Source organism: Miniopterus schreibersii, assembly GCF_964146895.1.
Source record: "Miniopterus schreibersii genome assembly, chromosome: 17".
In the NCBI taxonomy this organism is placed as follows: Eukaryota; Metazoa; Chordata; class Mammalia; order Chiroptera; family Miniopteridae; genus Miniopterus; species Miniopterus schreibersii.
In genome coordinates this window covers 81601-107831 of record NC_138117.1, presented here as the reverse complement: position 1 = coordinate 107831, position 26231 = coordinate 81601, and the positions used below count along the sequence as shown (strand labels likewise).

The window sequence follows — 26231 nt, the reverse complement described above, 5'->3', positions numbered from 1 at the left end:
CACAGGTGGGAAATATTAGTGCTGTTTTGTTAACAATGTCCAGTTAATGACTAACTTAACTGACAGTTATCTGTGACTTGACTGAACACAACTAGAATCTGAGAAACACGTAGTCACCTCCATTTGCTCATATCCTCTCTAACACACAGAACGCACTAAACTGAAGAAAGGGACAGAACCTGGACTCTGGGCCTTCCGTGCATTCCTACTGCCTTCTCAGAGCAGCGCTTCCTCCTGCCAGACTCTCAGACTCCAGCTCCGGCTCAGAGGAGCACGAGCCCCAAGCTAACAGGCAGCTGTCCTCTGGGAGTTCATGCTGTGGTCCCTTGCTGGGAATGGGAAGGGCCAGGCCTTCACATTTTCCAGCTTGTTATCTATTTAACTTCCCATCTGCCTCGTTGCCACTGCCTTCCAGAGGACATCTGCGCATCCGAGAGAAGGAAGACTGGACCCAGGCCAGCGGGGCCCACAATCTAGAAGAAGGGAAGGGAAGAGGGCTCGCTGGTGGCCCAGAGAATGAGGCGAGGGCAAACCGCCTGCTAAGAATGAAGATGCTTCTCCCTTCATTGCAGAGACTGGGAGCAGCCACCTCTGCCCGCAAGGGCTGGAGGCAAGGGAGGCAGCTGGGCCTGGAGAGTGAAGGCAGAGCATCCAGGGCTCAGACCCTCTGCTGTGTCCAAGTCTCCAGGGGTCCCCATTTCTCATTGCCCTTTAGGCATTTGTGGGGCAGCTGCCCTGAGATGGGCTCTGTTCTGGGCATCTGAAGGTAGGGATCGACGATAAAGACATATCCCTGCCTTTAAGGAGCTGGCCCAGGGTTGGGGAGAGAGACAAGTTGACACAGGTGACCACATGAAATGATAAATTCTGTATCCCAGATAGGGAAGCGATGTTGCAGAAACACAAAGAGGAAGGGAACATGCCGATCCCGTGAGCGAAGGTGGATGAAGGAGGAAAGGCCACACACAGATGATGCCTGAGTGGACCCTGGAAGGATCCTCAGAGATACGAGGAAACAAGATCTTTCCCTTGTCATCAATAATGGTGAATCTATGTAACTGACTCAGAATCTATCACCCGAAGCCTCAAACCCACCCACCACCCCTCTCGGGGTCAAGGCAGCAACATTTCTGTTAAATGCACTGGCCGGTCATGCCATCTCTCAGTGTCACCTGCAGAGTCACCAGTCAGGGTTGCAGACTCTCAGAGTGGGAAGACATCTTAGCCTGGTAACACTTCCTTGGTTTGCTGTGATGGATGGTGTGTCTGATTTTAACTGTCTCTAGGTATCTGCTCTCATATTACCAGGGTCTTCATCAGTAGGATGACAATAGCAAACAGGAAACTCCCAGAGTATATCGACCAACAACCAGTGCTTGGTGAGCATCCACTTGTGCACCATGAGGCCCAGCAGCCAAAGGCAGAACCATTGTGTCTGAGAAGCTAAAATCCAATTGCAGTGGCTGGAGTGTTTCAGTTGGATAAGTGAGAAAGAAATCTCATTTCCATAGTTCTGACATGACAAATATGCAACATTTAAATGGGGAAACCACGGGCCATGTGATGCTTGGGAGATGTCACCTCCTTAGAAATAGGCCTGAAGCTTCCACCCTTGGCTTCGGTCTGTCACAAGATGCAAATGTAATTGGCATCACTTCTGACCACAGTTATGTCTTCTTGTCATTTTAATACATTTCATCTAAAAACTTGCTTTGGGAAATGGAAATGACTGTGGGGATGAATCAAGCACACATTTTTCTATCATATTGTCATCTGAAAGGAAAGCTTTACTCAGTTTTAAAGGACACATTAAGAAATAATTTTTGAGCCTGGCTGGGCGTAGCTCAGCTGTTAAGCGTTGACCTAGGATCCAGGCGATCAAGGTTTGATTCCGGGTCAGGGCACATACCCGGGTTGCGGGCTCAATCCCCAGTCGGGGGCGTGCAGGAGGCAGCCAATCAGTGACTCTCTCATCATTGATGTTTCTATCTGTCTCTCCCTTCCTCTCTCTGGAATCAATAAAGATATGTTTGAAAAAAAAAGAAATAATTTTTGAAATCTTTATTGCCACTAAATAACAAGGTATTTGCTCAAACAAAGTGTGTTGTATTTTTTTTTTAGCTTGAATTAACTCACTAAAATATCTTATGTCATTTTGAGCATGTAATGTTTTGTTTTATGGTTAGTTTCTCAGGTAGAATGTAAAGGTATTAAAATATTTTATGTTTAAGTAAGATCATTAAATAAGGTCAATTAGAAAATTTTCTGTGTTGTTCACCTGCAAAAATTAATGGACTTAAGAGACACTGATGATTGAAACCTTTTGTGATTTCAAATTAGGAAAGAAACTTGGTTTTCTATGACATCAGGCTGTTCTGCTAACAGAAGAAACAAATTCCAAAGTAATTTCTGTTAGGAGGTCCCGAATCCAACATTTCCTGACTTAAGAGTTGATAGAAGCACAGAAAATTTCAAGCAGAATGTGCCAGAGTTGCTTAGTCTGATCTGTAAGTGAGAAAGCTGAGGTCTGGGAAGATTAAATAAGTCTTGTCTGGGTTTACAGCGGTCCCCAAGGCTCCCTAGCACACTGTGTCTCCTGATTACCTTGTCACCATCATTCCTTCCAGTTTTGTATTTTCAACCATGAAAAAAAATCTTTTTGTTTAGGGATGAAGCCAAATAAGCCCTTTCCTTGGCTTATATGTGCTGTTCCCACCCAAGACTCTCAGGTCCTGACCTGAAGGAGGGTGTGGCACCGTTTTGTTCCAGGCCACCTGGTTTTCTTTTTTCTCAGTTCTCCCTGAGACTCTAGAGGACAAGAGCCATGGTAGCACCATCCAGAACCCACCTGTCTACCTGGAGGGAGCTGGGCAGGTGTGAAGATCGTGTGGGCCTGGGCTGTTGGGATGACGCTGCTTTTGTGGTGAGCGGTTGTGCTGGAAGTTAGGTGCCAATGAGCTGCAGGTGAGGTTCCTAAGGGAAGCACATAAGCAGATTCAGAAAACTGGTTAAACATCACAAGCCTAATACTTTCTGAATTTTCAGATAATTGTGCATAATTTCCTGTGGCTTTAGTATACTACAGAGCATACATAATAAACATATCAAGAGGGGAGTAAGCTAGCTGCTGAAACATGGAACATTTCTAGAGAAAATACACATCGGCCATTACAGAAATGACACAGAACAAACCCGAGTTAGTCACATTGCAGCTGTTTTTTCAGATAACCTTTTTTTTCCCTTTTACAGATTTGTGTTCCATAATTCTCTGGGTTTTGCCCTTTTTTCCTGATACTGAGGCAGGAGCATTGGGAGACGAGCACCTTTGTTCAGTGTCTGGTGGGTGGGTGGCCCCAGCCTTGGGCTCCCACACCCAGTGTCCCCTCTTCGCCTCTCCTTCCCCAGGGCTATGCTGAGCTTAACAGGTACTTGGGGAAATCATCCCTCCTAATTTTTCCTGCCGTACTTCTAATTGCATGTGCTTTGTCATCCTCAGGACTACCAAGAGGCCTCCAATTTGGAACAGTTTGTAACTCGGTTTTTATTGAAGGAGACTTTGAATCAGCTCCAGTCTCTGCAGAATTCCCTGGAATGTGCCATGGAAACCACTGAGGAGCAAACCCGACAGGAAAGGCAGGTTGAATGTGTTCATGTTCTATGTCTGTAGTGGCTCCAAGTTGATGGATGACCAGCGAAGGGCATCGTACTAAACTAGTGAAAACTGAAAGTGAGGATTAATAGAGTCCAGCAGAACAGCAGGGACCACCACTGGGTACTTGCTTTGTATTTGCCTCTAAAAAAGACCATTCTGCTTTTTCTCTTACTGTCCATCATTTATCCAACAAATTTTGAGAACTTAGTAGATGGGAAGACTTTAAAAGACACCGTGGTAACACAGAGATGCACTTTGCATCGTCCCAATCCTTTGGAGGCTAAAGTCTAGTGCATAAATAAGACACTGTAACGCAGCGTGACACCCCAGAGAAGGGTGAGTGAATTGCCGAGGGATTTCAGAAGGTAAAAGATTAAATGTGGACAGTGGGTGAGAGAGTTTCATGGAGTTTCCTGATGATATCTGAGCTCAGCTGGCTCATCCCAGGACATCCCTGTGATGCTGGGAAGTCTTTTCCTTGAGGCAGGAGCTGAACCCTCACCCTGCAGTTAAACTTTGTCTCTGTTGTTCAAGGCAAGGGCCCACCAAGCCTGAGGTCCTGTCCATTCAGTGGCCTGGGAAGCGGTCCAGCCGCCGGATCCAGAGACACAGCAGCTTCTCTCCCGGCAGTTTCTCTCCCGGCAGCCCTCAGTTTACCCTCAGCGGACCAGGTAACGTGGCTTCCACATTCTTCACAGTTCACCCATTTGTGTTTCACACTGATTTATTAAAAACAACACAAAAAAACGGCAGCTGAAATACAGTAGCAATGAATGTTTTCCTTATATCTGGTGAGCTGTCTGAACCCATGGGGCAGAGTCTCACGTGTTAATAACTGGTGAAGATCCCGCCATCAGCTATCAGAACACGGCGTGGTGCCCGGGAGGGCACAGAGCTGGTGCACCAGGGCGAAGGTGGCTTTGTCACCCAACACTCACAATGTGGGAGATGCACTCCGCCCACTGTGGCACTGCCGCCGGGGCGAGGCTGGAAATGTACATTCTGTAACGGGAAGAAAGTGAAGATCGGGAACAGTGTGCAGCTAGAAAATGACACTAGATTGTTCTTTCAACTCTAGCCATTTAGAAAATATTGTTAAGCCCAAAATATCCTCCGAAAGATTTGCTGTGACAGCCATCTTAAATTCTAATGAACAATTCAGCATGGAAATGTGTTAACTAATTTGTGAATTAGAATATAAACTGTGTTTATGCGTTTATAATATCCTCTGTTATAAGCCCCCTGAATCTGATTTTTGTAGCCACTTTGTAACAATTCTGCTCAGTTTTGTGCCATCAGTTACTGGTGGGCTCTGGGAGGTGCCTTACCCAGGAAGGCAGATGGAGAGGAGAGTGTTGACGGGAAGACCTCTTTATAATTCAGGTCTTGTCTTCCTAAAGATCAAGGCTAGAACAAGGCTTTCCAGTCATTAAGGCCCATCCTCCTACTAGGAAACATCAAGTAACATGACTTCAGTGAGTGCCTATGGCTGCCAGGATGTCTGCACAAGGCTCAGACCCTCACCCTTTCCTTTGCCCAATAATCTGAATAACAGCAGTATAATAACAGCAGAACCTTCATAGTGTTTAACCTGGTACAGATGTGTGTGCACGTACATGCACACACCATGTACAGATGTCTGTGTGCACGTACATGCACACGCCATGTACAGATGTCTGTGTGCACGTACATGCACACGCCATGTACAGATGTCTGTGTGCACGTACATGCACACGCCATGTACAGATGTCTGTGTGCACGTACATGCACACGCCATGTACAGATGTCTGTGTGCACGTACATGCACACACCATGTACAGATGTCTGTGTGCACGTACATGCACATGCCATGTACAGATGTGTGTGCACATATATACGTACACAACATACAGATGTGCATGCACATGTGTGACACATATATAACCTAATCCTCACTGTGACTGAGGCTGGTGACAGTCTTGTTCCTATCTTAGAAATAAGAGAACTGAGGCCAGAGGTGTCGAGTCATTGGACCAAATGAGCAAGCTCCAGAGTCCACGAGCTTTGCCACTGTCCTGATCGTGGTTTCCAGGGTTACTGAGGTTCAACCCCAGCAAAGGGGACACCAGCTGCCTTACCTTTATTCTTTGTCCAGAACCATCTTTGCCTTGCTGTGACCAGGGCTGTGACCTTCCTGCCTCCTGCCTCTGCCCTAGCCATGAGTTTACAGTTACTGATATGCACCTCCCTTTTTTTTCAAAAGAAAAATCAGTCACCTCACAGGGCGGTGAAGATGCTTCCATGGGATCTGCTCTTTGACTCTCAAGGTCAGCACAGGCAATGACATATACAGAGGAGTGAGCCCCGGGATACGCAGGCCCCTGGAAGCCAGTAATTTAGCCAGTGGCACTGCATTCCTCCTTCAGGGCAGAAGGCTCACAGCTTTCCTGCTCTCTAGGGTAACACTGTCCTCCTGACTTTCCCTCAGGCTCACTAGAAGAAGACAACCGGTGGATGACCCAGATAAACAGGCTCCAGAACCTGATTGACAGGCTGGAAAAGAAGGTGGGTGCTTCCCTCTCTTAGCTTCTTCTCACCTTTCATTAGATCCTGACAGCTCAACGGGGCATTTGGGGTGGGGGAGGGAGGGCAGGCTACATAGGCCAGCCAGTGAGACTCTTCTGTTTAGCGAAGTAGCAACAAATAAGATTATACATGGATGGGGCCACGTTACAGCTGGCCTCCAGAGTAGACTACCAGACTGGACTTGGTCTTGGAGACAACAGGAGGCATTTATTATTTTCCAACAGCTAAGTGACATAAACTAAGTGACATAATCAAAAAAATCCTTTAGGTAGAAAATTGGATGGCAAGGGTGCAAAATGGATTCAAACGAGAAAATTCAAAGTCTGAGCTACCACAGCCAGTTGGAACAGTGGCATTAAGAGCAGGTTGCAGACCTGAGCCCAGCAAGAGATGGGCCTGGAATTAGTGACTGGAAATCAAATGGCAATGGGACCACTGATGGTTGTGGTGGGTACAGGTGTCTGAGAACTTCAGCCTGAGTGTCTGAGACAATTACCCTGAACAGAAGAGGGAGAGGCCAAAGAGGTACTGTATGATGGACCATGAGGAGGTGAACTGGCTTATTAGACGTGCTCATTTCAAGGACACTTGGGCAGAAATACTCAGACATTGATAGGTGAGAAGTTGAGTCATCTCCCCCAAAGATGACACCTCCAGTCCCGAGGACTGGGAGGTCTCTGACCAAGTCCAGGGGATGCGACCTTGGAGAGCGGCAGCCCCTTGGCCTCCACTCCATCATCTGTCACTTTACAGTGAGCACTTTCTGGGCAGATAACCTAAACTGAGAGCTTGCTCCAAATCAACTTTTCTACTTCCTGATTTCACTAACTGATATATGAGCTGAGACTAAGAAGATTCATGGCAAAGAGTGGTTATGAGAATTAATTTTCCAATGGTGGGAGGTCTGAAAATCCATGACCCCTGCTGGGAAACCAAACCTTACTAAAACATCAGGATCCAATCATGAAATAACTTTGGATTCACTTAAAGAACACAAGTACCTCTTTTTAAAATAGTTTTTGGCAGATCTGTCTTTATTTGATGTCTTAAATGTATGTAGTTATTTTTGAAAGAATAGCCCAGACTCAGATCATAGCTATTTCTCCAACTTTAAATCAAAGTCTTGTCACATCTTTGTTTTCTAGACTTTTTTCTCCCTTCTGTGAAAGGGTTTCACTGTGAGGCCAGGGTCTGAGGTTTGCCGGATGTGCAGTGTGACAGTCCAGAGCGGGTTCCAGCTGTGTGGGGCTCAGCGTGACCTGTCCTAATGAAAGGAGAGGCTCAGCTTTCTTCTACAACTTCTGCACTGTGCTGATTAGGGTTTTAGAGGAAAACTACCCAATTGCCAAACAGTAGCCAAGTGCATGTCCTTTCCCTGCTGACTCTCTCATCCCCGGCCGTTGCCAGCACCAGGTTTTCTCTCCCCACAAAAGCAGATGTACTGACCGGGAAACCCATTACCTTTTCTGTCTGCTAAGTGTCTATGATAGCTCATTCTGCCCGTAAACCAAGCCCAATACCCTTCATGGGAGGAGGGACTTGAAATTTCTACAGTTTCCTCAGGCACTCCTTCCTCCCATTCAGCCTCTGTGAACATTGCGGAGACATGTTGAGACCACCTCCCATGTTCTGCTTGAACTCTGCAGAAAACACATTTAATGTTCAACAGAACAACAGCAAAACCTCTTCATTGTTCCTGAGGTCCCAAGTGTCCCATCAGATCCTAGGACTCCCCCTGGAGTGTAGTTTAAAGGGTGTAGTTAAGGTTGTAACAGGCATAGAGCTTGTTTTCAGTTTTTCTTACCTACAATTCAAGAAGGTAGAACTGAAAAGTGTCCCTGAGTTGGTGTTGAGGAAGGAGGTCACTGCTGTTGCAGTTACTATCTCAGGGGCCTTTTTAAAACTGGTTTCACATCTGTACACATTACATAAGTTTGCCTTCATAGAAAAGCTGTGGTTTAGAGTAGACATTCGCTCATCCATTCATTTATTCGACTAACACTTTGAGTGTCTACTCTATGCTTGGTCTCTGGAGAGACAGACAAAAACCCAAGTAAATAAACCCATGAAGCAGGAAATTTCAGAGTGAAATGTGCTGTGAGGCGCAGCAGAGATGGGGGTTGGATACTGAAAGAGCGTGATTTGGGGAGGTGGCTCCAAGAAGGTGAAATCTGAGGTTGAAAGATGAGAAGGAGCCAGCGCTCCTCTTTGCTTAAGGAATCGTCTCTCCTTTGTTCTTTCAATGGCATCAGTAAAGTAAACTTCAGTAACAACCCACTGCCTACGTCTGAGGTGGCTCCTAACTGGGTGAAAGAGTCTTTCTTGGAGCAGCTCAGTTTTAAAAAATCGGAATTTTATTCCTTTCAGGTAATGTTGTTCTTTGGGTTCAATATTAGCCATAAAAAAAGTTGCCATTCAAATATATGGAGTTTCTTTTCATTAACTAATTTCTCCCCCACCCCGTCTCTTCCTCTAATTGAAGGAGCTCAAACTTGAACCCCTGGAGGAGGAAGTTGTTGACGGCAGCAGTAAGTCTGTAAGTACTTTCCTAGGTCAGATCTTAGAAATATGTACTTTGGAAATATGATTCAACTTATTAAAATTAGTTATTGTTAATGGAAATTTTAAAAAGTATAATCCATGGGCATATTTTCATTTTTTATGCCTAGGAAGTACTTTCTAAGCTGTGATTTGTGGATAATCTCTGCTTCATGGGTTTTTGTGAAAGCACCTGGCATGTAACATATGGGCAGAATAAAAGTCTTGTGGAGTGTAAATCAGTGAGTCTTTGAGCTGGGATAGCTGTGACTGGCAGAAAAAGTCAGCGTTCAGATAGCATTTCAAACACATTCAGGAGCCTGGGCCGAGATGGGTCCCATTCAGCATGTTTCCAGCCTGTAGACAGGGCCAGGCACAGCCTAGATGCTCAGAAATCATGTTTTGAAGGAGAAACTGCTGTTTTGAGACAGAGGAGCATTTCTGCACATCCAGAATATGTGGAGACTGAAGAAAAATGGACAAAATGATGCTAATGGACACAGTACCTGCCACAGAAGGAATTAGGGACTAAAGTAACTAACTGAGAAGCAATGCACACAATGCTTTATTTTACTTTCTTTTCAGGCAAATATTTATAGCGCATTCTGTTTTGGGAAATTGGATGTTTTCATTTACATTTAGCAGAAATTGGATTTTAAAATCTTGGGTGCCTACAGAAAACCACTTGGTTTAATACCTTAAATGTATAAATCTGGTAGGTTAGTCACATTTACATGAAACAAATATAGGAAACACCTTTCATCTCTGCACTTACTCTGCAGTCACTGCCTACCTGATAGGAGGTGAGACTCACCTGTGTCAGGTCCTGTCCATCTGTTCAAACTCATAACACAAAGGAGCCTTCAGAGAGGAAGCTTTGGGGGTTCTCAGTGAAGTGTAACTGTGGCTATTACTAGGATCTGATAGACAGGGACACGCCCCCCAGGTATAAGCTATTTTTACTACATGTTCAGCGCTGTTATTCCTCCAAGTCAGGGATGTGGTCTGTGGTCACTCATCAGGCACCCAGAACTTTAGAGTGGCAGGTTTGGGAGGGAAGTGAGTAGAGAAGGTGCTGAGCACAGACTACCCCGGGGCAGCAGGCCTGTGTGGGACCTGCGTTCCTCACACACCAACTCCAGCGGGGGCCGGGGTGCGGGGGAAACTCAGCATTGAGCAGAGCTGCTCTTCACGAGGAGGCTGCAAGCAGGCCGATGACTCAGGAGATTTCCCACCTCCGGAGCAGAGCAGAGCAGAGCAGATTATCTGGTAAGTTTATGTAATCACACAGCGAACGTCCTGAACCCCAGCAGTTGCCTTGCCTAGTTTTCTGGGACACGAGTCCTTACGTAATGATGAGCGTAAGGTATGATTTCTTTTTAAATTCATCTATTTTTTCTCAGCCCGGAGTAAGAAATGTTTGTTGAGTATATGTCACAGGCAAAATCTTTACATACACATTGAGCTCTCCTAATTTCTGTGATAGAAATAACTCTGTTCCAATTTTATGTATCAGAAGACATAAGACGACAAAGGTTTAGTAACTTGTTCAGGACCACATAGCTAGTCAAAGAGAAGCCAACTCTTCAATTAATGGCCCTGCTCTGGAAGGAGTGAGGACAGGAGAGAGGCAAGGTGATGGACAGATGAACAGCGCCTGCAGTGACGATGGTCCAGGTTCCCCAGAACCCTCCAATCCTCATCTGGAGGACTGTGCATAAATAAGATTTATTAAAGGAATTTCCAGTATAGTCAATGGCCAAAAGCAAAAGCATCTTTACTTGTTTGTTCTACAAATAACTTGGTCACTGATGACATGCCAGGCCCTGAGGGTGGATTGGAACGTGAAGTGGTGAATATTAAGGCCAGAAGACAGACCGGAAGGAAAACAGGCAACTAAGGATCTGCAGTAAGTGAGATGAGGATTGTTACAGGAACTATACCTGTGCACAGCGGGGAACACTGCCTCCTGCAGGAGGTCAGGAAATGCTTCCAGACACAGAGCATGAAAGGTGCAATAAAGACGAACAAGTGGGGTCTTTACAAACAAAATCTCTGTGCCTCTCACAACACTGGGTCCTTCCAACCTTGCTCTGAACATGAAGGTGCCACGTGGGGACATGGAAACGTTCCCAGTGATTGGTGACAAGCAATCTGAGGAATTCAGCCTCATTCTCTGTAATAAAATGGGAGATAAACATGCATCCGGGATAAACCCAGATCCAAATCCAAGACCAAGACTTCATGACTCGTTGAAAATTTGAAGATGATTTAGAGTCTTCTCGCTGTAGAGTCAAATCACTGGAAAGTCAGCATGATTTTTTAAGGACCTTGCTCCAGCCAGATCACGCATCTGGGTCTGGCCAAGTTTTCCGCCCCACCCGAACCCTCTGCCTGGTACCCTTGTGAGTCTCTGGGGCCCTTTTCAAGTGACTATTGCAAAACGATGCTCATGCTCCAGGTACCTTCTGCATTCAAAAGGAGTTTTTACAAAGTCAGCATAATTTTAAACAAGGTTTGATAACATTCGGGTGCTTTTCAAAAACTCTTAACTTTTCTTGAGCACATTATTGCTAGATACACTAGACTAGCTTATAATAGTTTACAAATTTAATCTTTTTCTGCCTCTCTTTCCTTATCAAACCTGTAGACAATGTTGGTGAAATCTACCAATCCTGCTGTACAATCTTATGTGTTTTGGGGACTGGGAAAGTCATATTGCAAGCTGACTAAAGCTAAAGTCATTAGTGACCTTAAGAGAGTTATAGGCTTGATCTTCTGACACTTGATCCCTGATCCTGAGGGAAATTCAAACAAAGCCAGTTAAAATTGCTGAACTCATTAAGGTGGCCTCTATGGAAACAAATACACCAAATGTAGAATGATTCCAATATCAGAAAAGTCCCTTTCCCAGTAATCTGTCCACAGGTGACTCAGGACTCAGGCCCCTTCACCTGTGGCTCTGCCATGCAGGAGGCAGGTCTTCATCCAACAAAAGGAAGGCAACCATCACATCCTTTGTGACAGTCTTGCCTCAAAGCGCTAACAGCACCTCCTCTAATATTCTGTTGCTGAGAACTCACCCCTGGGCTACGGCTTACTGCAAGGGATGCTGGTCAAGCTGGTGCCTGGAAATGGATGGAGATGTTTCTACTTTCACGATTTACTCCCATCCCTGGGTCAGGAAAGGACTCATCTTGAGATCAAAGTGCCAGGAGAAGGCCACAGACAGATAAGACGGAAAGTCTTCCCAGGAGGTGCTTCCGTGGTGACCAGACTTGTCACAAGCAGCAGCAGCCACCGGTGTGAGTGTGAAAAACAAGCTGTCTGAGGCCGAGGTTTGCGCAGGCTGTTGTAGGAAGTTAATGTGTTTATATGACCTGTGACGGCCAGCATGCTTTTGGAAATGCATCAGTGAGCACGTGACTTTTTGAAAGTTGTTTGTTTGTAATGATACTCACAATGTGTCAGATATCACAGCCGTCCAGGAAGGAGATGGGCTATGCACGATCCTGTCTCTATGACCCCAGCAGCACTCAGGCCCCGCTCCCCGAGATTCTGATATAAATGCAATTTTAAAACCTCTCAGTGATTTTGAGGGAGAACCACAGCTTTTAAAAGGGATATGTGTCATCGAGAAAGACACTTTCTTTAGCGTCTGTTACTAGAGGCAAGGAAAACACCCTGCCTGTGTCACAGCTTCATGAGGTGTTGTTACTAGGATCAGCCAGGGTCACAGTTTTGGAGGATGGTTGTTTGATGGTAAGGAGGGATGGGTGGGCCGCAGGGTCACACAGTGATGTCCTGTCCCTGCAGCAGGTCCTGCTGGTGCAGCGGCAGCTGACCGTGAACGCAGAGGACTCGGCGGGGTTCCAGGTGGCCCTGAAGCTCTACGTGGAGAGTGCAGCTGCTCAGAGTGGGTGTTTGCGGTAAGTGGGAATGCTGTTGAGAGCCCACCCGTGTTCCCCGTGTTCGGGTGACATTCCAGCCCTGGGGATGGGTTGCAGACTCTAACTGGTTGTTTTCTGATTCATCCTTGGACTCTGTGTGGATTTGACTGTATAGCCCCGAGAGAAATAAAACTGAGAGAACAGTTTAAGACGAGTTTCAAATAGGTTGAACCTCCTTCCCCTTGGAATCTAGGCAGCCATAAGCTGGTTTAAAGTCATCTCCAGTGGATGAGTCCCAAGCCCTGGGCATCTGGGTCTGAGGGCTCCCCTGGCAGCCAGCCCTATGCCCAACAGCCATCTAAGCCACTGGGAAGGGCACAGTCTCCCAGGTCTTGATTGCAGAGCTTGGCCATTTAAAGGAAAGAAAGCTCTTTCAACTGCTCAGATCATGTTTGCAGCTCAGACTTAAAAAATGTCCTCTTCAGTGTCTTCATTCCAAGTGGTCCAACAAGCAGCTACTAGAATAATTTTCCAGAAATAATCACAGAATTCCTTTCATCAGGAACCTGCAGTAACTCTAATGAATATCTTATCAAAGGCTGGATGTATACCCTGGCCCCGGGTTTTTCCCGTCAGCAGACACAGGAATCCACAGAGCTGCCCATCCTCAGCAGGGCCCACTGCCCATCTCACGGCCCACCTCACCGCCCCCGCCTCTCTGGCACATGGCCCCTTAGACCTGGCCACTCCGCTTCCCAGAAATGCCTGCCCAGCCGTAGGCCCTGCCATGGTTCTCCGGATTCTGGAAAGCTGCCACAACCGAGTCACGCCACCCTTGGGAGCTTCCTTGCACTGCATTTCATAACGCTCTTGGAGCATTCTTCGGGGAAGCTTTTCTTAGCACACTCTGGAAACACATGCTCAGCGTTCCCGCCGATAATGAGCTCCCTGCTCTTGCTCCCCAGCAGAGAACTCCCCACTCGGAAGGCTGGCTCTGGAATTAAACACTGATTGTCCACACTTTGTGGTTTTGGGAAAGATCCTTACTGATTTGAAGCCTCAGTTTCCTCATCAAAAGCCTCGTTAAATGGTTGTGAGGTGTAACTGAGTCATCCTCGGAGGCCCACAGGTAGTAAGCTGGGTCCTCGCTGCGTCGGCTACCGTCCTTGTCCTGCTGTCTGACCTCCAGAGCAGACTGCTCGGTGTGTCTTCCCAGCTGTGCGTTTGTAACCGGAACACAGGATGCTTCTTTCCTCCTCATCGATTTTCTGCATTACAACAGGCTCAGAAGAACACAGGTCAAAGCCCCACTTTAGTCCTTTTAGTACAGTGACTTCAGAGGGATTCACTGAAGTGACAGTAGGTGTAGTTTTAAAAAGCCTACTCATTAAAAAAGTGAGTATTTGGAAAATGCAAAAGGTCTAGACAGACAGACAGATAGATACCTGTCCTCAATGTAGCTACAGCAAACTCCTCCGTGGCTGCTGAGGACAGGAAGGAGGTGGAGTCTGCTTTGCTGTACCACAGTCTCCAGGGACAGAATTGATTGATTGTACTTACAGAAAGGGCGGGAAGTTTGATTACTTTTTAAGGTTCAGAAATGCCGCTCGACTGTGTGCTGGGAAAGGGACCTGATGCTGTAGGGACTCCCCAGGGTGAGGGAGGAGAGTGGACAGATGTAGGTGGGAAACTGCTCCCTCGAGTCCACCTGTAACGGAGAGGGCGGGAAAATATCCTCTCCGGGTAACGTGAAGCGAGACACTGAGCCTCTCCCTTTCCGCTACGAGCTGGGGTGTAAGTGACTCTTCATCTCTCCTTCCTGCTGACTTTTCAGCTAATTTCTTGATTTTACTGGAATTATTGGAGTAGATTTTGTCAGGTGGAGTGAGCATCACTGCACATGATGGGCAGCACCCATTTTGCTGCTAACAAGCTCGTCTAAACTCAGTGGGACCAGTTAAATTCAGTTTTACGTCTGGATCGTTTCATGAACAGTCCAAGGCCACTCATGCCATCAGTCTTGCCCCACACACTCAGCAGGACGTCCTGGGGCTCCACTGGTGAAATAAACATGAATTATCAGAGTTTCCAGTTCCTTCTTCTCCTGTGTATTTGGCTCTTTTTTCTTGATGAATCTGGCTAAAGGCTTGTCAATTTTGTTTATCTTTTTAAAGAACCAACTCTTAGTTTTATTTATCTTTTCTATTGTTTTTGTTTTCTTTAGTCATTTATTTCTGCTCTGATCTTTATTATTTATTTCCTTCTCTTTTGGGGCTTTGTTGTTCTTTAGGCAGAAGGTCGGACTGTTTAGCTCCTGTTTTTGGGATAGGCCTGTATCGCTCCTAGTTGACCTCTCAGCACTGCTTGTTTGGAGTGAGGCTGTGAGGACCGTCTCAGTCCAGCACTGGCTGGTGCGCTGGACATATCACTGATGGAACAAGGCAGGGTTCTATCGTGCAAAACACAGAGTTTATTCTTATGCTACTATTTATTAATCATTGTATTATTTTCCATACAAACAGCTGTAAACCTGCTTTGCCCTACCCTGTGTAATAATATAATCATTGTCACCACCGTTATTATAGTCTTGCTGCTTCTCGTTTTCACAGATTTGCTGGTTTCCTTCGGTTTCTTTTTCCTCTGTTCCTTCACCTTCAGTTATGCTTTTCATCTTTGACACGGCATTAAGGCTTAGGTTTCTTTCATATTGACTCACCCAGTGGAGGTGCTGGGCTTTTTATTGTTGTTTTTTTTAGCTATTGAGTTAACAGTTAAACACACTCCCACACAAATATGCCAAATCCTGGAATAAGCATTCTACATACCACACCTTATTTAATCCTCATAGAACTATTATCATTACTGTTCTGCAGATGTGGAAACTGAGGTTAAATAATAGGCCCAAGGTGACAAAGCTAATAAGTGATTGGGCCACGCTTCAGACCACTTCCTCCTCACACTGTGGTGTCGTCTTCAGTCCTTCAGAAGCTTGAGAATCATGCTAAAATTGGAAGGTTTAGATAGAGAGTAAATGGGGTTTTTATTTAATAAGTAATATAAATGAATTTATTTGTGGAAGGCAGTTCATGAAGATCCTGAAATGCTAGGCTCTGTATTTTAAACTTCATCCTAAAAAAAAAATAGTCAAGCATTAAAATTTTTTCCGTTATATTGTCAGGTTACATTTGGAGATTACAGACCCTTTGAGACTATGATGGAAACTATGGATTCTCTTCCCGAGAAAGAAGAGATGTGCACATTAATGTGGAGCTTATTTCTGGGACTTCAAGACACCCCATCCCCACCCCACAAAAAAGCCCATCCATGAACTCCTGGGATTAGAAAATGTTCAATTTCTATTCCATTCCTTTGATTCTATTATAAACCTTTCCCCCAAAAAGTATGATATTGAGCTAATAACAATATTTGCCTCACCCTACCTTGATGTAACAAAACTAGATAAAGAACTAAACAACTCAATGAAAACACCAGGTACAGGCAAACAGCTGAACAAAAAAAGTATTAAAATTTGTGTGTAGTTACCGCCACCTGCTGGTCACATTTAGGAAATTCTAAATCTACATTTAGCTTGACTGTTAACACCAGTATGTTCTTTATTTTCTAGTAAATCAATATTCTTGTTTTTCTAGCCTCTCATTTAGATTTCTAATCTGAATATTTATAACATTAGGCTGAATAAACTGGACCTGTGGAATTACTTTTTAAAAGACATCTTTGTATGTGTATCCCACAGTCAAGTTTGTGAATTGTCCCCTCCTTTCTTTCTTCCTGAATTTGGATGTCATCTCTCACCAAAACTGTTTGTGCGCTTCTGGCTTTCTTCCTGCTTCCTGTGGCTGCTCCCCATCGATACCCCACTCTGTTGTCAGATGGGTTTTTAAACACAGCTCTAACCTGACACCCCCTGGTTCAAATCCTCCATGGCTCCTCAGTGCTACAGGGTTTAATCCAGTCTTCACTTCAGACTTCAGCCCCTCCACTCGTCCCAAACATGTTATATGGGCTTTTAGATGACCGGGCTAGGCAGAAGGCTGCAAAGAACAAAGTTGTCTTTCCTGAACGGGAAAAACAATTTTTAAAAAGAACAATCACAGCCAGAATGTGGACTCTCAATCCTGATCTGGACAGAAAGTTGAGTGTGTGCGTGAGAGAGAAAGGAGGAGAGGACACCCCAGTCAGCAGCAGTGTGGTTCCAGTGACTTGGGCAGGACCCCAAGCAAAATCTGTCCATCAGGGAGAGAGCGGCAGGGCCAAGAATTCAGCAGGAGCTGTGGAGGGTGACAGGACCCTCCAAAGAGCCACACTTGAGGGCTAGGGTGGTGATTGCACTCACATTTCTGAACTCTAGCAGAACAGATAATATATCTTTTTAAATGAATGAATGAAATGTCACAAAAGTTGTATTTGTGATGTCTATAATATACTGAGACAGTCTTCATGGTGCCAAATGAGAAAACTGAAAAATTTGTTCTGTCAGAGAGACTTAATGAAGTTATCGACTCGACAAAATTTTGATTTTCGGGCAGGCCCCATAGGTGTTCCCTATACGAGGGACAAGTCATACCACACATAGAGATGACTAAGAAAATCTGTTTGCTTCTTGTCTTTATTTTCCTGTGGTTGATTTTGCCTGTGGTTTCCTTTTCAGTATTTCTATACAGAAGCTTTCAAATGAATCTCGCTACATGATTTATGAGTTCTGGGAGAATAGTAGTGTGTGGAATAGGTAAGTTACGAGCAAGCTTTTTTCAATAATTTATTCATATTTGTTTAATTTATTTTGCCAGGGAGGTGGAATATGCATGATGAATTCTAGGAGTTGTAGGAAAAGCTCGATTTCCTTTACCTCCCCTTAAAACCTGGCTCATTGGATTATTTTCCGAAATCCACTCTTTAAGAATTTATTTCATGGATTACAAACCACTTTCCTTTTGGAGAACAGATACTTTTGGTAATGATCCCACTTTAAATATTACCATTTTACTTATGTTTTCAGGTAAGAAAATTTAGAAATGGGTCACAGGTTGTCTAAGGCGTGGGGTGGGGGACTTAGGCTGCAGAAAAAGCTTACTTCCTAATTCTTCCTAAGCTCTATGGTCATTATTTATTTTACAACAAGCAATTTATAATGGTGAAGGTCATCACAGCCTAACTTTTCGAAATGTCTTTACTGCAAATAATGGGGAAATTTAAAACATTGTTTGGAAAAGATAAGAAATCACCTTCTCTTGGTAATCATTCTACAATGTATATCAAATCACCACATTATACATGTCGAATATATATGTCAATTATTCCTCAATAAAGTTAAACAAATCAACTTCTTAAAATTAAAATAATTGCTGATAAGTAAAAAATATATTAGAAAAATGGGATAAAAGATATGTTTGTTTTTCTAAGATTATATAAATAGTTCTAGTTGGTTTTAAGTGGCACAGAGAATATAGCTCTCCTACTAAGTTCATATTTGTGTTACATGTGACAATGGAAATAATGGAGTACCGGGAAGTTTAGCTGATGCAGATGTCACCTAAAGGGTTTGTTTTGTGGCTTTTTAAAGGCATTTGGTGCTGTGATGCCTAATGACACCTGTAGAACCTCAGGCAGGGAGCCTTAAAGCCACTTACTCCAGCTCCATGCCTCAAGGCCTGTCTTTGAGACAGATGATTTTTCTTCTTTTTCTCTAGCAATAAAAATCTATGGTTCCTCTTTTGAGCTGTCCTATTTTTTAAACATTCTGCCAGCCAAGATTTTCTTCCATTTTAACTTCTTGCTGGAATTTAAGTCTCTCTCCTTTTGTTTTACTTCTGTAGAGAATGCTCTCCTGTTTGTAAAAATCTTTTAAAGAAAATTTTCTGATGACAATTGTTAAATGACTCCTAAGTCTTTTCTTAGGCTAAATAACTATAAAAAGAAGTCTCTATTCAGGCACTTAATTCAAATCATCCAAAATCTTGTTGTCCTGCCTGAGTGGGAACTCTGATTTCTACTTCAGAAGATTGTAATGAAAATGCAAAGCCTTAACCTCTGCTTGTTCACACAGCCACCTTCAGATGAGTCACAGCAAGACGTTCCAAAGGAGTAACGTGGACTTCCTGGAAGCCCCAGAACTCACGTCTACGATGCTGGTCCCCGGTAATTATCTTAGGTTCACAGTGACTCCATGCCTGTGGCTCTTTGCTGTTGAGAAGCTAGAGGGGCTGGGGAAGGACATACACTCAGTGGTGCTTCTCTCATCTCCTTATGCACCTTAGACTTGAGAGTGGGGGCGAGAAATGGAACCTATATTTATTCTATTGCCTTTAGTCCCTATTTGACCCAATTTGTGTTTCTGGCTATATTAAACCTAATACTAGTCATTTGTTGGTCACTTTTAAAATTTTAAGAAACTTGAAGTACAAGTAAATTCACGGCAATTTTTATTCAAATGCTTTACCACAATATAATTTAGTGTATTAAATAAAATTAGAAATAAGTGACATATGGACTGAAGATTAGAATTAAGAATATTTTTATTATATTAGCTGTTAAAATATTACTTGTAATTGGGGGAAAGGAGAACAGAAAGAGAAATTTGAAATGAATTTGTCTAAGACGTCTGGCCTAGTTAAAGTTTCAGATAACAGAACCAAACTCATTTCTTCATCTACCCATCCACTCAAGTGCTGACTAACCATGTATCTCATGAGTGTTGATAGGAGCCAGGCACTGCGGTTACTGGGGCCTCAGCCTTTGCCCAGCACTGGTTGAACTCCAATTTTGGACAAGATTGTGTTGAGAGCTAGAGGGGGTACAAAGTACAAATGCAGTCCCTACTCATAAAATGCTTTCTGTCCAGTAGGAAATGCAAATGTCTGCAGAGAATCGAGCTCAGGACATAACTTCAGAGAGATGACTTGCTCCATGGACTAAGAGCAGTGGTTGCTTCTTTAATAGGGTTTAAGGAGGGGATGGCCCTTGAGTTGGTTGTTTAAAGATGAGATTTGGACAAACAAAATGGAGAAGGGTACTTCGGTGTGGGCAAACTGTGGACATGAACAAAGGCAAGAAATGTTAAATGTGCTTGGCTAAATTGCTGCAAAGGTCTGGCTAAGGCAGATGGCTTGTGCTGGGACATGTGGAGAGGGGCACCAGTGGGGAAAAGCTGAAAAGGTCATCCTGAGTTTGCACTGTCTTCTTACAGTAATATGGGATCACTAAAGGGTTCTGAGAGGGATAGTGATGTGCCCTCATCAGTAACAACCGTGGACGGCAGGACAAGGTGTGTGTATGTCCTGGGAAGGAGAGAAATTTGTCAGGTAGGGCAATGATCTAGGGCATGAAAAAGCAGCACCCAAACCAGGAGCTACCCAGAGACTTAGTTCCCTTGCAGATACGGTGCAGATACGGTTTTCATGAGTTAACCCCAGCAAGACGACGGCAGAAGCCTGGGACTGGTGAGAGAGTGTGTAGGTGAGAAAAGAATAGCTAACAAAAGCCTGGAGAAAAGCCTTTATTTAAAACGTTGGGAGTGAACACCTCCTGTATTAGGAGACTGAGCAGGGGCAGGGGAATCAGGAGCAGAGCGAGGGAATCATGGAAACCAGGAGTGTGGGTGAAACGCAGGGCTCTGTGTGTGCTCCTCGGGGCCTGCGGAACAGACAAGACTGAAGAGAATGGGACTGAGAAATGGATTTGACAAGAGGTCACTATTCAAGAGAACAGTTTTAATCAAGTGGTAGGAATGTTAAAATTAGGGTAGATTCTGATAAATTCAGGAGCAAGTGGGAAATGAAAAAGTACAATCTGGAATTAAAGCTATGTGAGGAGACAAGCTGATTCTTACAGTCTCAGCCTGAGCTCTAGTCATGTACTTACTCTAGATCTTAAGGACAGGTGCATCTGGCCTAGAGATGGTACTTGTAGAATTTCTCGCTGTATATCTGAGATTTAATCCTCAAATAAGAAAGCTATGGGTATGGCTGAAATGTCTCCTGATTCAAAATTTGACTCAAACAGTTTAAATAGGATGCACCACAGCATCAGGACAGTTACAGGTGAGTGGGGTAGCACAGGTTTCTAAGGCTCTGACTTCAGTGAAGGCCTTGAATTTATCCAAAAGTTTTAGCTTAACTATTTATACTAGGCCTGCAGTCTGAGAACTAGAGCACAGGTAACTTGTGGGAATATCACGGCTGCACCTTTGTGCACAGAACCCAGGAAGCAAGACCCATACTTTCCTTCCCTTCGCATCCCTGCCCTGCGCACTGTTAGGACAGTGTGTGGCACAGGAGACATATGTCCTCAACAGAGGAAAGGACAAGTGCTTTCATATCATCAGACACATTGGTCTTCAGTCATAAAAATTCCCAGACAAGTCCTGACACTCGTAATTGTCTGTCATCACACCCATCTTCAGCTCTCCAGTCTCGAAACCACTGGAGCAACAGTGCAGAAGGAAAGGAAGATGCTTGTTCTCATGGCATCCCGAGTCTTTCCAGGACAGAAAACACGTGAACAAGAATGAAGTGGACCAGAAGGGTAATGAGTTAGGACAGTACCAAGGGACATTCATAGCAACCTGGTAGGGTTTCTGGCCCAACTCTACTTCATCGTATTGGGTTAACCTCTATATACTCTTGGTATTGTGAGCACATGCGTTATATTGTTCTTTTTCTCCAGAGCATTTCCTAATTTAGAAAAATCGAGTATAAAACTGGATCATTTCTTGTTCTCAGAGCCTGAATTCCATACAACACAATGCCTTCTAATTGCTCACCCTATTTTGTATTAATTTTCATATCACATCTAATTTTAACAGTGACCACTGGAATCTGACAGGACAGAAACAAACAAACATTAGGCCTGATTTCTAACACAATTTTTTAAACCTACCTCACACAAGATTTTAACATCTATCAGGACATTTGACTCTGTTTTAAAGTGAAAATTTTATAACACGCCTCCCTGGTCAAAAACCTGGAATTAGCTTATAAATATTATTTATGGTTACCATATGACTTCTAATATTTTTAATAACTAGTTTTGTGCATTTTGTGTGTTATATAGTTCTGAAGACTAAAAATAAAAATGTTTAAAAACCTTTTTGCTGCACACATTTAAACAAAATAAAAATCTGAATGAAAAAAGCAACTATTCACTTAGAAATACATGATGAGTAGTTTTGCGCTTATAAGTTAACTCACAAATTATGATTTTTAATAAGATTGTTTTTAAAGATTTCTAAGTATTTTACCTTAGATAGAGCATAAGAAATAAAGCAACTAAACCAGCCAGCATCCAGATATAAAAATACAAACCAAAATATATTGCTATGAGCTCTGAAACATAAAACTCATTCAAATGAGGCAGCAGCCCATTAGGCATCATTAATCACCCAGACACAGAGGACGAGAATTTGTGCAGAATACCCCTCGGCAAAGCAGAAAGACCCGTGGTTGTGGAAAGGCGCACACCCAAGAAAATAGACCCTATTATCAGCAGGAGTCTTATTTAAACAGCTTTGAAAATAAATTTTAATTCTTTTCACTTGTCCGTTTCCCAGAGGATTCAACAAGCCTTACTTCTTGCCACAGGCTTGTCTTTGGGATATTTATATTCATTGTTGAAAACATGTCCAATTTTACAATTTAGATATACTAAAAAGTATCATTTAGCACACACCTACTTATATGCAGTCTTTCAAAATTGGTATATAAAAGTATATTGGTATGTGAAAGTATAGAAAATTTTACTGTACACCAAAATTGGTATATAAAAGTAGATTAAAACAATAACATGATTTTCTCTACAGGGCATTTATATCTCATTGCCAAGACAAGCTCTGTTAGACAAAACCTGTCAGTTAGAAGATGACCAGGTGCCAGAAGACGTGGTACAAACAACAGCTGCATAGGAGGAATTCAATCTTGGCTCAAAGAGTTAGGACATAGTAACTAGGAGAGGTTAGGAATTATGCAGACAAAAGTTGGGGGAAATGGCCTCGAATAATTTACACCTGGGGCTTTCTTAGCCCTGGCAGGTATTTTCATCACTTAAAAAACTGTTTTTCTATTTTCAGCATCCTGGTGGATCCTGAATAACAACTAGATGTTCCCACACGTTCTCATTATGGTCCAAGTGCAAACCATGTGTCAATCAAAATGTGAATTAGAGCCCAGCCGGCATGGCTCAGAGGTTGAGCATCTACCTATGACCCAGGAGACCGAAGTTCGATTCTGGTTGGGGCACATGCCCTGGGTGCAGGCTCTGTCCCCAGTAGGAGGCATCCCATCAATGACTCTCATCATTGATGTTTCTGTCTCTCCCTCCCTCTCCCTTCCTCTCTCTGAAATCAATAAAAACATATTTAAAAACAAAAAACAAAACCCCCCAAAAAACATGAATTAGAAACTTCTCTGTAGTTATTCATTTACTCTATACTTTTGCTATATTTACTCTAAGATGTACACTGTTGTTAAATGTCTTACCTTTGTAACTTTATCTTTCTTGTGAAATTTAGCTCAGTTTTCAAAGTTTAGGTATTTGCTGTTTGCTGTCCTGTAACCCAGACCCTCAGTCATAAAGTTTTAGTATGTGAAAAAAAGTGCACATTTTAAGGGCAAAATTGTGAAAAAGAAACTGATAAAGAAAATATTTAAAATGTGAACTTGTAGACTATTACTTCATAGAACAGACTTGTAGATTTGTCATAAACTATAAAGGTTAAATCAGTGTTTTGTGACTTTTAAGTGATTTTCTGTGACTGAAGTGTATTCCCTTGTAATGCCTACTCCTAGCACTATTCATTTTATCTTATTTTAAAAGTTAATACACTATGTAGCCAATATGACTAGTGTCCTTATATGCAGAGAGAGATAGCAAGGACTCAGGGGCACAGAGAAAAGGTCACGTGACGACACAGAAGGCAGTAACTGCACACCCAGGAGAGAGGCCTCAGGAGAAACCAACCTGCCAGCACCCTGATCTTGGACTTCCTGTAAGAAAATGTTTCTGTTGTTTAATCTAAAAAAAAAAAGGTAACCTTTGCATAAAACCACCTTGGTTGTAACCTGCAGAATCTCCATCCATCAGATTATAAACTTTTTGCACAAGTGAACAGTGCTGTGAAAGGCACCATTTGTTAATGTGACATCATTCTATCATTTGTTAGCATAGTAATTCCCTGGATGTAAGTCAAACAAATCAAGAGAAGTGGAGAGAGTTTAAATTTGAGAAAATCTGGTTCAAATTTTATGGCATATGATCCAGAGGGCTAACTTTTCTTATGAAAAATAGACATTTGTATTTCAAAATACTTATTTATTAACCCTTTATTAAAGTTATTGTGGTGACAATGGTTAATATGAACATACAGGTTTCAGGTGTAGGTTTCTATGTTACAAGATCTGTATATTGCTCTGTGTGCCCACCACCCAAAAGTCATACCTTCTCCCGTCACCATATATTAAGACCCCCTTCACTCCCCACCCCCTTCCCTCCGGCAATCACCACACTGCTGTTTGTGTCCATGAGTTTCAGTTTTATATCCCACATATAAGTGAAATCATATGGTTTTTAGCTTTTTCTGACTGACTTATTTCACTCAGTGTAACATTCTCAAGATCCATCCATGCTGTTACGAATGGTAGTATTTCATCCTTTATTTTTATTTTTAATGTTTCTTTATCTTATTGTTGTGAATATTACAGATGTCCCCCTTTTACCCCCACTGATCCCCTCCACCCCACATCCATCCCACCCCCAGGCTTTCCCCAGGCCTTCCCCATACCAATGCCTGTGTCCATGGGTTATGCTTATAAACATGTAAGTTCTTTGAGTAATCTCTCTCCACCCATACCCCCCTCCCCACCTTCCCTCTGAGATCCCTCAGTCTGTTCCATGCTTCTATGTCTCTGGATCCACTTTGTTCATCAGTTTATTTTGTTTATTATATTCCACATATAAGCGAGGTCATGTGGTACTTGTCTTTCTCTGACTGGCTTATTTCACTTAGTATAACACTTTCTAGTTCCCTCCATGCTGTGCTCGAGGCTAAAAGGTCCTTCCTCTTTACAGCTGCATAGTATTCCATGGTGTAAATGTCCCACAGCTTTTTCATCCACTCATCTGCTGCTGGGCACTTGGGCTCTTTCCAAATCTTAGCTATTGTAAATTGCGCTGCTATGAGCATAGGGGTGCATAAGTTCTCTGTGATTGGTGTTTGGGGTTCCTTAGGATATATTCCTAGAAGTGGGATCACTGGGTCAAATGGCAGGTCAATTTTTAATCTTTTGAGGAAACTCCACACTGTTTTCCACAGTGGCTGCACCAGTCTGCATTCCCACCAGCAGTGTACCAGGTTCCCTTTTCTCCACATCTTTGCTAGCACTTGTAGTTCATTAATTTGTTGATGAAGCCATTCTGACAGGTGTGAAGTGATACCTCATTGTGGTTTTAATTTGCATCTCTCTGATGATTAGCGACGTTGAGCATTTTTTCATATGTCTCTTGGCCATCTGTATGTCCTCTTTGGAGAAGTGTCTATTCAGGTCCTTTGCCTATTTTTTAATTGGATTGTCTTCCTTTTGTTAAGTTGTATGAGTTCCTTATATATTTTGGATATCAACCCTTTATCAGATGTGTTGTTGGCAAATATGCTCTCCCATACAGTGGGCTCCCTTTTTGTTTTGTTGATGGCTTCCTTTGCTGTGCAGAAGCTTTTTATTTTGATGCAGTCCCATTTGTTTATTTTCTCCTTAGTTTCTCTTGCCCTAGGAGATGTATCAGCAAACATATTGCTATGAGGGATGTCTGAGATTTTGCTGCCTATGTTTTCCTCTAGGATTTTTATGGTTTCATGTCTGATTGAGTGATTTTTTCTACCCTGTCTTCTAATTCACTGATCCAATTCTCAGCTTCCTCTAATCTGCTGTTTATTCCTTCTAATGTATTTTTAAAAAATATATATATCTTTATTGATTTCAGAGAGAGGAAGGGAGAGGAAGAGACAGAGATAGAAACATCAATGATGAGAGAGTCATTGATCGGCTGCAGCCTGCAACCCGGGCATATGCCCTGACTGGGAATTGAACCCCGATCTCCTGGCTCCTAGGTCGACGCTCAACCGCTGAGCCACGCCAGGCTGGGCGCTTCTAATGTATTCTTTTTTTCTTTTATATCATTCTTCATTTCTGACTGGTCACTTTTCATAGTTTCCAGATCTTTTTTCATGCTGTTGAGCATCCTTACAATCAGTATTCCGAACTCTATATCTGAGAGGTTGCTTATCTGTTTCATTTGGCTCTTTTTCTGGAGAATTCCCTTGTTCTTTCATTTGGAGCTTGTTTTTTGGTCTCCCCATTTTGGCTAAGTGTTAGGTAGACAGATCTGCTAGGGTTCTCAGTCTTTTTGGAGGGTCTCTGGTACAGGCCAATGTCAGATGCAGTTTGTGACTGGCGCTGAGTACTCTGTTTGGGTCTATCAACAATCCCAGCCTTGAGGTCTACACTGCTGGGACTGGATGTGTTTGGGCAGGACCAAGATGCACACCAAAGTCTGCTTTTCTAAGGCCCGAATCCCAAAAC

General features: G+C 43.3%; 1 protein-coding gene across 2 annotated transcripts in view; it reads left to right on the top strand.

The window, feature by feature from the left end:
• NECAB1 (N-terminal EF-hand calcium binding protein 1) overlaps window positions 1-24016 on the top strand; it is a 53774-nt gene extending 29758 nt beyond the window's left edge. Inside the window, exons 6-13 of one of the 2 annotated variants that reach the window (XM_081117238.1) lie at window positions 3497-3633; window positions 4187-4323; window positions 6120-6196; window positions 8700-8753; window positions 12572-12684; window positions 17315-17392; window positions 18710-18801; window positions 22727-24016. In XM_081117238.1, coding sequence (XP_080973364.1) covers window positions 3497-3633; window positions 4187-4323; window positions 6120-6196; window positions 8700-8753; window positions 12572-12684; window positions 17315-17392; window positions 18710-18801; window positions 22727-22755 — 717 coding nt within the window. In that variant the 3' untranslated portion in view covers window positions 22756-24016. The remainder of the gene's footprint in view (window positions 1-3496; window positions 3634-4186; window positions 4324-6119; window positions 6197-8699; window positions 8754-12571; window positions 12685-17314; window positions 17393-18709; window positions 18802-22726) is intronic. The other variant, XM_081117239.1, reaches the window with a different exon arrangement.
• The last annotated feature ends 2215 nt before the right edge of the window (window positions 24017-26231 follow it).